We start from the raw sequence: 12805 nt of genomic DNA, 5'->3' as shown, positions 1-12805 counted from the left end.
AATAAGCTGGGAAAACCAATTGGTAGGCCAATTTGTGCAGTTGGTGGGGCTGTGGGGACTAAGGCCTAGCTATAAGCAGAAGCAGCCCAAGAGATAGGCCCCTCCATCCCCATCTTCTTATTTAATATTAGGGCCATGCAGGCAGGAGTGGTGTGGGGTCAAAGCTCCTCCTGGACACAAGTGGAGGTGTGTGTCCTTGTGTATGAGGCTACCACAGAAGGAAACAACAGAGAAACACATTGCAGCTGGTCTCAGCTGGCAGAAGGTGCCTGAGGAAGCCACCAGTTCATAAAGGGTAATGAAATGGCTCCTTATGCCTGAAGAGAGCCTTAAGTGATGGGAACTGGGTTGAACATCCTAACCACTTTTGGAAGGCTGAGGTCTTTAGAAAGGTTTATAATAGTTTGGTTGGAAGGGGCCTTCCAAGCTCACCGAGCCCAGCTCCCTGACCACTTCGGGGCTACCAAACGCTGAAGCACATTACTGAGGGCATCAACCAAATGCTTCTTGAACATGGGCAGGCGTGGAGCACCAGCCACCTCTCCAGGGAGCCTGTCGCAGTGCCTGACCACCCTCATGGTGAAGAAATCTTCCCTGATGCCCAGCCTGGCCCAGCACTGTGCCCTCTCTCGGTTCCTGAGATGGGTGACCAGGGAGCAGAGGCCAGCACCTCCCTCTGCCTTTCCTCTCCTCAGGAGCTGCAGGGAGCTGCCTCTCAGCCTCCTCTTCTCCAGACCAGACAACCCAAGTGTCCTCAGCCTCTCCCACAGGACATGCCTTCCAGCCTTTGGACCAGTAACATTGAATTTGATTCACTGTTATTTTCCCAATCCCATAATTTTTCGGGAAACCTGGTATTCTTGTTTGAAAAACCTTCTCAAGCTCTTTAACAGACTTTCATCCCTCAGCATGCAAAGATGCAAAACGGATGGCTAGTCTTTTTTTTCTGTTTTCCATGTAAAATAGTGTTTAAGGACCGGCCTAGGTGTGGCTGACCACGCCTGGTGGCAGATGAGCCACGCGCCAGGCAGATGAACATCTAGCGTTTCCCTCCAGCTTGTTTCTGTTGTATGACTTACAATATGGTGTCACTTCAGCCTGTCAAAATCTCATCAAAACCAAAACGAACTCGTGTGTGTGTGTGTGTGTGTGTGTTCGCTACACTGCCAGATCCCAAGGAGAAAGAAGGTGGAAGAGGGGCTGAAAACGCGATGTCAGGATTTCGATAAACAGAGCTCGCCTGCAAGCCGCGAAAGCAACTGGGAAGAATTAGACCAAAAAATCTGGGGCTTGAATTTCATCCAAGGCTCATTTGGCAGCGACGTATGGCTTCAGCGGAGGCGGAAAAGGGGCTGGGATCCACCACTTGACCAGGCTGACACTTGTTTACACGAGCGGGCTCACAACTGTCACGGGAGCTAACAGTTTCTCATGGCAATCAGCGGGCTGCTTTCATTAACAGGCATTTTTAGCATGCTCCGCGACAGCTCGCGCCGGCTTGGCTAATGGCTGGCTCTGTTACCAGCAGGAACATTTGGGGACGGCGCATTCCCTCTTACCCCTCGCCTTCACAGTTGGCAGGCTGCTCCGGGAGCTGCGACTGAGGGAGATCGTTTCTTTTTAGCCCCATCAAGTTGTTTTATTTATTTATTTATATTTTTTTTCTTTTCAAATTAAAATTAATGAGAAGACACTAAAGAAAGAGTGTTCAAGATTTTTTTTTACTTTTTTTTTTTTTTTTTTTTTTTAATGCGTCAAGCTGATAAGTGATCATCTGTTCAGAACAAGACACTAGAAGTTTGGCACCTCCTGTCTACCACAAACATACCGATTTCCTTCTACAGAAGGCACGAAATACTGGCTTAAAACAGGGAACGAACAGCAGAACGCGGAGTTTTACCGTGACACACACACGCACACAAAAATCTGTCAACTGGCACAGCTCCTCAGCACAGTTTTCAGTTAACTACAAGGGGGGTGATTATAGCAGCAATGGTTAAGCATTTCTACAAGTACCACATAAATGCACAGATGTCAGAACGCCTAGAAAACATGCAAAACCTCAACAGCAACATCACAGAATCACACGATGCATAGAAATATTATTATTATTATTTGGCAAAACAGTGAATCTTTTAACAAATACTTTTTTTTTTTTTTTAATTATTATTATTATTTTATAAAACAAAACTAAAGAATTAACAAAAACTACCTTTTTACAAACTTTTCTTAAAAAAAAAAGCTGAGTTGTCCTTAGAGTTCAGGCAGTTACAAAAGTCAGTACGTGGAAGTTAGCCGCAGGGACGGGTTCAGCTCTGAGAATGGACAGGTTGGCCACCGAGGAGAAATCCCAGACCATGCTACGTGGTGGTTACGGGTTGTGTTGGTCAGGTTTGAGCAAAACACATTTTTGAACTGCTGTTTTGGGAGAAACAGTACTAATCTTGACAATTCTCAAAATGGGAGAAAACACATTCACATTAAAAGATTAGAAAGATTAAACGTTGCATGCAGGGAAAGATAAAAGCCTTACTTTTTTTTTTTTTTTTTTTTTCCCCTAGCACCGCTCACCATGATAGCAAAGGGTTGTCATAGCAAAAATATTGTTCAAAGGCAGAATTAAAGTCAGCAGATAATTAAAACAAATGGAAATGCTTTTCTAATTCCAGTGTAAAACAAAGTAGGATATTAAAGGACAGCTTAAAGATGAGGATTATGCTTGCCTTCTTCAGAAAAAAAAAAAAAAAGAAAAAAAAGAAAGAAACTTTTATTGCATTTGCCAGGCTTTCCCACTGCCTTTCCCACTTAGATATCCTGCCATTTTCTGTCTCGAGTAACTTGGTCTGCTCTGGCAGGTCTCAGGATGACCCCGAGACACGCAGATCAACGAGTCCTGTCCAGCCATAGCACTACCAGGTCGCAGGCGCTGCCGTCAGGTTCCCACCTCTTCTCCCCGTGCCAGCTTTTCAGGCTTTTTCTTTTTTAACACATTTCATGCCACCATTTGCCTGCATATCTTGGACTGCCACGAATACTTCTGCACCTGCGTTTCCCACCCACCCCACTCCATGCCAGCCCTGTGCAGAGGAGCCCAATCTTGATGCAGGACCCGAACCATAAGCAAGGGCATTAAATGCTTGATAGTAAAGAAGGAAAGGGGGAATTTTGGCAGGAGCAAACCCAGGACTACGGGCTACCCATGACTGAGGCCAGCTGGGAGCATGCTATAACAATGCAGAGGACAATCTCAGCAGGATTACAGCCTTCAGACAGCAGATCAGATTTTAGCAGCGAGGAATGCTAGAAAGTCTTCTCTGCTCACAAAAAGAACAGCTGAAATGGCAGAGAGAGTGTCTGTAAAATTAACGTTGATGTTTTATTTTTCCAACACAATGCTTTTGTCAAAAACATTTTGTATTTTCTCGATTCTTTTCCCCTTGCGTGGCTGTTTGGTTATTTGCTTGACATTTATGGACTGTATAAAACAGTGCTAGCCAAAATGCCCAAAGGCTGGAATTCCCCAAGCAGTGTGAAAGAGCTAAACACCTCTCCCCGTTCCCACTGAAACTCTACCCCGCTGAATTTCGATGCTAGCACCTTCCTCACCAGTCTCTTAAAAAATCCCAAGCGCTGCAAATCTTCCATTAATTACAAGAGATCAAATGAGAATCTGAAAAGGTGCTGATTTTTTCAGACGCTAGTGATTGCCGTGTATTGAATGCCAAGCACCAGAGTAGAAGATTAGGTAGAAGTGTCCTAATCCCTTTGAAACAGTGAGTCCATTTCCAACGCACAGACAGCTCATTTAATGGCGTTTTCATAATAAAACAAACAGAATTTCGTCCGTATTACCAACCAACATTTACCAATTCAGTGAGAAAACAGAGAAAATAAATTCCTCCCTTGAGACACAGACTCTAGAGACTATGTTAAAACCCATCAGTTCATGTAACAAGCAAATTTTGGGCCAAACACATTTTTTTTTTCCCCCATCAGATTAGGAGTTAAAGCTTTAGACATTCCCACTGCTTTGAACGTGTTCCAGTGAATGGCTCTTGTCAAACTTTCCAACAAGCTTGCAGACGCCCCTAAGCCCTGGAGCTTTGTGACTTTGCCGCTGTAAATGCCTCTCTGCTGGTTTTGGGAAGAGACGAGGTGCTGGAGCTCCGCAGGGCCTCGCCAGAGGCTGTGCAGCGAGGAGGATGAGGCTGGCAGCTCTGGGACACGTAGCTTTTCCTCCAAAGTACACCACCACCAGCTGCAAAAGCGGTGGAGCAGAGGGGAGAACCAGCCCCCGTGTCCCCATCGGCCACCAAGCTTTCCAAACCCTTCGAGGAGGTTTGGCACAGCCTTGTGTGTCAGTCACACACCGTCCATCACGCACCACGGGGCCGGGGCTGTTGTGTAGCTGTGCTCAGAGCCTTCCCTTGCACGGCTCACCAGCACAGTCTGGGTGGCTGTGTCCAGCTGGCCCAGGGCTCCTGGTTTTCGGAGAGTGGCGCGGTGTGCGGAGCCAGCAGGTGTGCTGGGAGGCAGCAGACGAGGTGGCACCGCTCCTGGCCAGCGAGGCAGGCTGGGCACATGGGGACCATCACCAGGAAGTGCAGTCCGAGCTCTTCTGCAGTGAAGGTAGCCATTCCTCGTGGTGGCCTGCCTCCTCCCCACGCTCTTCCTCAGCAGGGCATACGGATTCAGCACATACACGAAAGCACGGAAATAAAAGGAAAAAAACAAACAAACAAACAAACAAAAAAAATCCCCTCTCTTAAGAACAAGGACAGCAACTCACGTTAGGCAAAACAACCACCTCGGCACACGAACGTCTAACAAAGAATCCTGGTTAAAAAGTGCAGATCCACTGCCAGCCGCACGTGACAGCGCGCAGCTGAATCCCCCTCTAGCCTCGCACGGAGGCGTGAATTGGCTCATTTCAGGCAAATCAAACCACAGCTCTGTGTCCCGTCCGCACTCCTCTTCCCCATACATTCACGCGGCCTTTGAGAGCTCCAGGGAGGTCCCGCTTCCCCTTCACCTGCACCACCTAAAACGAATTGATTTTCGATTTCCACTACGGAGCGAGCCCAGGATTTAGGTGCTGCGGAGGAGCGGTCACCTCGCTCCTCCTCAAGGATCTCAGCGGAGGCCAAGCAGCGCACCGACGCGGGGCTGGCCCTCGACACACCGCTGCATGTCACCTCACTTTGCGATCCGAAAGCACTCCCACAGAAAGCAGAGGAGAAGAGTGTCCAGAGAGGAGAGACGCCGGGCTGCGGAGTGCTGGTGTGCGGTATCCCACCTACCACGCGTACCCGAAGCGAGGCAGCCTGCCCTGAGCGCGTTATCCCCAAAGCACAAGGTCACTTGGTAGCAGGGAGGGAACTGCGGGCCAGGAGCTGCCCTGCACTGAGCAGTCCCCTTCCCCTAGTGTCACAAACGCTGGGAGAGGGGAACAGTGGAGGGACGGAGGGACGGAGAAAGGGACGTTGGGGATGGGGGAGACCAGTCAGTCAGTCGCAGTCGCGTGCAGCGCATGGTCAGGAGGAATAATCAGCCCACGCACCACGCCTGCCAGTCACGTCAGTCAATGCACTTACAGGAGGGAAAAAGGGTAAAATACGAGCTGGGCAGGAAGGAAGCCTAGTGCAACAGGAATTTCGGTTTCCTTTAAGGCTGCCCCCGTCCTCAGGGCAGCCCAGGCTCCGAGTGACACGATACCTACTCCTCTTGCTCTGCACCTTCGCACCGCACGTCGCTTGCGCGAGCAGTGGTGGGAGATGCAGCCACAAATGTGCGAGAACAGCACACGCAGCAGTACAACCTGCTGCTTGAATCTCTTTTTCTACTCACCTTTCTAAGAGAAATAAGAGGGCAACTACACTATAGACTGAATACCAGTGACCAGCAGCTTCTAAAAGTAAAAACACAAAATAGCTCGAAAGTGTTGATATTCTTCACAAAGGAGAATGTGCATCAGGGACGCTATTTCCATCGTTAGATTGTCCTATTTTTCAATAGCATGGGTGCTATCATAGAATTATTGCACTATGTAAATGAACAAGGTATGTGCTGTTGCTTTAGATGTGCCTTGTAATTTAGTCTACAAGGCAATCCGCAACAGCATTTCATTCTCCTACACTTAAAAATGCATTTTGTTGCATAAATTTGTATTTGAAAATTAAACAGGCCGTTTGCAACACCCAGACATCACGGATTTCAGTCCCAACTACTGGCATGGATAGAATTACATTGTGCAAACCCACAGTACCATAAACACATGCACGAGCTGTTAATAAAACCGAGCTGAAGCCTGCCGTCAGCTCTTCCCAGCTAAATGTGCAACCACGCGAGTGGACCCACGCACAAGCGCTGTGCCCAGCCGCATCCAGATGAAGGCAGCAGTGCCCATGTGTCACCCCCACAACCCCTGACCCCCGGCTCGGTGCCACAAGCAGGCCACTTGGGAAGCACAGCAGTAAAACCAGCACAGACCCGTGCACGCAGCCTGCAGGCCTTCACATCGTCACTCTGCCTTTTTCCTAGGGGACACAGAGAGTACAAGGCTAAGCTGCGCTCTTGGTAGCACTGATCGCATCCCTCAAGAGCTGGTAGATGGCTCTGAAGGCAACCAACACGTCTGCAGACCATACAGACGGCTCTCCATCTGCGTTATCCCTTTGTTGGGTTTCTAAAGCTGCAGTACCCGCAGTCTAATGACTGATACTGACAGGGAAAGTCTTCCCGTCTCTCCTGCTGGCTCTGAACATTAATTTTTGAGCAGACCCAACTTGGTAATCTGTCAGAAAACTATGTGTGTTCCCCTTCTCTGTGCTATATTTCCTGCTGGACTAGCTAGCTGAAATGACTCACTGAAGCGATCTAACGCCAGATCAAAGAAAAGTGAATGGCAGAAAAAAAAAAAAAAAAAAAAAAAAGAAGGGCAAGAGGAAGGAGAAAGCAGAGCCCCATTTTGGAGACGGCTACCCCATATTGTGAAAACCACAGCCCGTACTGTGGGGCCCAAATTCAGCTTTTATATAGGAGCGGGATTTAGTCAGGAGCACCACCAGCCATGTGCAGCACATCTCAGTGACCGACCCTCCCAGCCGCCAGCCGGGCAGGAGCAGGGCAGTGTTTAGTGAGATGCTCTTTTTATTTCATAGTGAGAGGAACCAGGAGCCATGGCAGGGCACCCCAATCCTTTGCTTATGCAGAGGGGAAGGCCTGTAAGAGTGCAGCACCACCCCCTGACCATGCTGCTATGGCTTTTCACCAGGAAGATCCACAGCACTGTGGTGAGCCTGTAGCTACCGTACTGGTGGAGCAGGTTTTGACACCCTCGGAGCAGGGGGAGACAATTACAAGCAAATGAACTGTCATCTGTCAGCAGCAGCACAGCAGCCGGGACACCTACGCTCCTGCCAACCAGAGACAAAGCCATGGCAGTGGTCCAAATCAGAAGTCGCCCTCCCCGTGGGGCTTAATACAGACGGCAATTCATTAGGCCGTCGTCACTCAGCTCCTTTCAACAAGCAAAGACTGGGTAGCGTGTTGTGCTAAATGCCCTTCACATTTTATGTATCTATTCCGGGAGTATGATACTACTTGGGTATCATATTCTGGCCCTATGTCTTTAACTGCTTCAACAAGAAGTCTATTTGGGGCCGCCTGGTCAGAATTTGCCAGGCAATCTGCCACCTGCATCAGCTGGAGGCCAGAGTTAGTTCAGATGCCATGAAGCCGAAAACACACGCTCCTGTGACGCCGAGGCTCCTGCCATAAGCACACGTACCCCACACCTTGTCACAAAACCAGACACAAAAGCTGCCGACACGCCCTGCAAGGCCGAGGTTACCAGAGACATTGCCTCAGCACGACGAGGCACTAACACGAGCCACCCTAATACTGTATAAAACAACTCCGACAATACGTGGAGCTGAGAACCCAAAATTTGGTTGTAAGGCCTGGTTTCGTGCTTTGTGGGGCTTGAGGAGCGACACGGGACAGCCACGCCATGGGGTGGCTTCTTTCCCCTTCAAGCTCAAGCGCTGAGATGAGCACCGATGTGAGGGAGCTGAGAGCAAAACCTATCCGAGCAGCTGGGCCCCTCAGCTGGCATCGCCAGCGAGTGCCTTGGCAAGGCACCCAGCACCAACCAAGACCAGCTGCCCAAGTCCTCGGCCCCCCAGGGCAACGAGATCCCACGGACAGTGCAAAAACAGCCCTGAAAAAGGCCGGGCCGATGACAACCTGGTCACCAAGCTCTGCTATATGTGGAGCACACTGGGGCCTGAGTCCGGCTGTATAACCTGCACCGAGCTGGCTGGGAGGCCAGATGCTTTTTAGAGAGGAAATCTCTGTTCTTAGACCTTCCGTGGACCACCTGCTACCCACCCCTGCCCAAAATGGACCTTCAGTAAGGCTTATGTGAGGTGCAGGCAGTCTGCTGCCTCCTTCACACACAGGAATGTTTCATCCTGGCAGCACCAAACCCAAGTGCTACATGGCACCAGGTGGGTTATTTTAACTTCTTTCTGCTGCTTGTGTTTCACCCTTTCTTTGGAATAAGTTATGAATAAAGTCACTGCACTGCTGCAGATTTAGAGAATGTAAAGGGTATGAAGGAATGTAAAGGAATGAAAGCGAACAAGCCTAAGGGAACGGAAAAGCAAAACCAAAACAAGTCCTCAGTAACAGCTTGACCCACCCAACATCCATGGGAAGTCAGGTGAGGCTGAGTCCTTCACGGATTTCAGGGGACACCAGGACACCTCGGCAGACTTGTCTACAGACTCGTCACATCTCTAGAATATCCCGGTGGCACATTTCCATCTGAAATATTGACTAAGCTCGGGTGAATTACTTGAGAGGTACTCTACGTCAATTTAAAGGTCAAGAACTATAATGGTTCACCGAAATATTTGTTAGTGTTTTTCCTGTACTCAGAAGACAGTTATGTTGTGAAGTCGAATGTTGGGACAATAGCATTCGTCATTTCGAGGCTTTAAGGACCAAATTCTGCCTTCAGAGTCAAGCACACATTTTCCATTGTCTGCAATGGAAATAGATTATGTGTAGGTGACTTCAAATTGTTTTCCAGTGCTTAAAACTATTCAGCTTTTTCATTCTCTGAAGTAAATATCAAACTATCCTTACACTTCCTATGTTATTTTTTTGTGGATTTCAAGTGATGGCTTAAGACATATTTAATGCATTTTCTCTGTATAGTTTGAAATAAGATTATGGATTTTTTCTGAACTGTTGCATTCCCCAGAATACTGAAAGAGTGGCTCCAAGTCAGTAGATTTTACATTAAGTATACACAGTGACAAAATACTAATGACCAGTGCTTAAAGAGTTAAAATTATTTGTATGACTGCTTTTGCCATTGTACTTCTGCTTATTGTTGAAAATAATACCTTTTAGTCTAAAGACCAGTGACATTTTGATCACAAAAAAATCATCAACAAAAACAAAAGCTAAAAATAGCTTTCAGCTGACTTCAGGATTTTTCTTTTCCATCAGGCATAAAGCCTCAGGAAACAAAATAATAAAAAAAAAAAGGTAAAAATTGTTGTTAATGCATTCACAAACTTGCATTGTCGTATCTCTTATTTCCTTGTCTTGCTGATCAAGAACAAGACAGCAGGTAAGGAGCAGCAGCCAGTGATAAGTTTGTCTCCTCTACTCTAGGAGGCCATGTTAAAACAAGAAGTCAAAAAAATGCTTTAAAATAGAATTGCTACGTAAGCCTCCCTGGGGATTTACAGTCACCGATGTGTGCATGTTAAAAATGGTATTTCCAGTCTATCTTGTGTTGCCTGAGAACCACTTTTGTCCTTTTTAAATCTGCAATTATATTATAACCCATAAGTAACTTTCATTTTTGTATTAACACTATAAATACTATGTTAGTAATACTAAACTATTTCTATTGACTTATTTGTAAAAAGAAAAATATATTATATATTTATATATTTTTATAAAGTGAATTAACACTGGAGAGAGGGCTATGGGGGAGTAGTGTACAATCACAGTTGATGCGTATTATTGGGCACAAATTCAATGCTTGAAACAAAATGGAAAAGAAAAATCTGTCCAGGTTATATCCCTCTTCAAGCTGTGTCAGAGGAAGAGTCATAGGATGCTGACACGATGAAGTTGCCAGTATTGGAGTGGCTTGCCATGGACTGGGCAGCCTGCTGGCTCAAGTTATTGCAGATCAGCACGAGCTGGTTGCTCTGCGCTTCCGACAACGTGCTACAGCTCTGGTAGACGCTGAAGTTGGTCTTCCTGCCGGGGATGTTGCCCTTCTCGCACATCGTCTTTACCATCTTGGCCAGCTTGTTTTTCCCCAGGGCTTGGCAGTTGTACCAGTGAAGAGCAGCCAGGTTGACGACGGGTTTGATGGAGAGGTAAAACGGCGCGTCCTCGTAGCGCATGGCTGGCGGCCGCCTCTGGGCGTACTCCTTGTAGTCTTGCACCGGGCAGGTCTGCGGCGAGTGCTGGGTGGCGTACACCCGCGAGTCCGTCCCGCCTCTCTTGCTCTTGGCGCTGACGTCTCCGTTGTCCGGTCCCATCCACTCCAGGTACTCCAGCCCCGTCTCTGTCACCCGCAGCCGGATGTCTCCCCACTTGAGGGTGGAGCCATGGAAACCTGTGCAGTGCCCGAAGGCCTTGGTGTTGTTCAGCCAGACAAGGTTCAGGAGCCCTTCGGGATTGTACCGGCTCAACAAGCCTCGTTTGCGCAGGATAAGTTCATCAGCAAAGGTGAGCTTCATGGATTTGTGTGGCTTGTTTCCTTTCCCTTTACACCTCAGCTCTATCTGCTTTTGCTTTAGAGCCTCCTGGGACCTTTTGAACTCCTTATCCCTGGTAATGCTGTACCCATACCTGTGCTCTTTGAGGTACCGCTCCAGCCCACACTGATAGTTGGCCAGGCTGTTCGGCTCGTATTCAGACCCATCCTTCTGCCTGGCGTCCACAAAGAAGGACGCAAGGTAGGCATCAAGCTCCTTGCAGGGGATGACGTAGATCTCCCGGGTCTCAGAAGGATATTTGGAAATGAGGAACTCTCGAAAATTGCGGAGAGCCGTCTGTGTGCTGCGAATGGTCTTCTCGTTCTGCTCCCTGCTGAGCTCTGCTGCTCTCTCATCCTGGTCTGGAGGAGGGAGAAGGAGAAAGACAAAACAGAGCAGAAAAAGCAGTGAGTTTTCACAACAAGCTCTTCCCAAAAATAAATTTCCTTCAAAAGTAGAAAGAATAAAAATAAGAATAAGAATAAGAATAAAAAAATAAAAATAAAATAAAAATAAAAATAAAAATAAAAATAATTGCACAAAGCGCACTGGAAAACATCATTACATGCCTGCCATATGACTGAAAAGCCAACATCAGTTTCATAAATGACGTTACCAGAGCATGGCACAAAACCAAAATGAGCTCCTCATGACACTGGGGCACAGTTTTGTGCGTGGAAATTTGTGGAAAACAGTGGGATTAGAGGCAATCTACGTTTTAGAACAAATGCAAGGTAGAAGGTTTTTCTGTGGATTCCAATGCTGTGTGCAGGGCCTGCTCCACCTAATGAGCCCATCTGCGAACTGCCTCAGTTGTGAAACCAGAGGTTGTACTAATTCCGATTTTTTTTTCTACAAAAAAATAACTAAAGCCTCGTATTTATTACACGACAATTAGCTTTAATCAGGCATTTTTAACGAGCTAAACAAATATAGACAAATGTACAGTACAAGGCAATGCAGCACATCCTAGGAAGGGAGTTAGCAGATAAAAGTACCACAGAGCAATGTGTAATTTACAAATGTACGCGAATAAAAAATAGATTATACTGCACATTAGAAGATATGGCATAAAACTGTCAGTACTTAACATGATTATATAGTCTCTCTACATAATCAAGCTGTACCTTGACAGTGGAAGTGCAATTGTGACCGTTCCTTTTCATTTTGCAGAAAAAATCAAATTCAGGAAACAACCTTATATTGCTCCATAAAGCTATACTCAAAGGTCCTTACAATCAGTGGCATATCAAAGCACAGTATTCAGATGCCTCTGCGAAGATGGTTTTTAATGACAAATGATTTTCAGTCTGATCATAAGCATAAAAGGAAAAGCTTTTTACTGTGAAGTGATGTGTGTATTTATGGAGTGTTTTCTTGGCATATGGAAACTATCCGTACAAGGATGCAATTTTTAAGCAGATAGGAGGAAGTGTCATTACAGACAGCACAAACTGTCATGGTTTTAGAAAGTGACGAGCAGCAAACACAAAGAAGGAAAATTCCAGCGATTTGACAATTCTCTGTACTTGTAAAGCAAACATCCCTTTCCTCTCTCCCTCTTCATAAGCAGAAGAGGGAAAAAAAAGCAAGTTCTTTTCTGCTCTATCTCACTGCAGACAAAACATACATTCTGGTGTCCCTTCTCCATCTGACTTACAGCGAGAGGCAATCCCGCTGTCTGTGCTTCAGTGGCACCACAGCAGCACTCACCAGGTGCTTCCCACCCCACGCACACGCCAGGAAGATGCATGAGACATGAGGTGTCACATATGCTGTTGTAGGTTCAGAAACAAAGCATTTACTCTGATACCTTGCTCGCTGCACCTATCACCACTTATTACAGCACCGTGTAAGGAATCGGTTCCTTGACTGACAGCCCACATTTTAAGTAGTGTTTCAATATAAACAGCACATATAATGGCTTGGTTTTATACATGCCATCAATCAGCACTTCTTACAGGATGTCCTGTCACAACACAGCAGAGACACACAGTCAGTCGTTTATG

General features: G+C 46.9%; 1 protein-coding gene across 5 annotated transcripts in view; it reads right to left on the bottom strand.

Annotated features, from left to right (window-relative positions):
* Positions 1–2460: 2460 nt before the first annotated feature.
* The window catches only part of KIAA1958, a 65128-nt gene continuing 54783 nt past the window's right edge, over positions 2461–12805 (bottom strand). For all 5 annotated transcript variants that reach the window (XM_084504511.1, XM_084504512.1, XM_084504514.1 and 2 more), the window contains one exon: positions 2461–11158. In XM_084504511.1, the coding sequence (XP_084360637.1) occupies positions 10113–11158 (1046 nt within the window). In that variant the 3' untranslated portion in view covers positions 2461–10112. The remainder of the gene's footprint in view (positions 11159–12805) is intronic.

The sequence above is a fragment of the Aythya ferina genome, assembly GCF_964211825.1.
Source record: "Aythya ferina genome assembly, chromosome: Z".
Taxonomy (NCBI): Eukaryota; Metazoa; Chordata; class Aves; order Anseriformes; family Anatidae; genus Aythya; species Aythya ferina.
The sequence above is the reverse complement of the archived record's forward strand: the minus strand, read 5'-3'. Positions and strand labels throughout refer to the sequence as shown.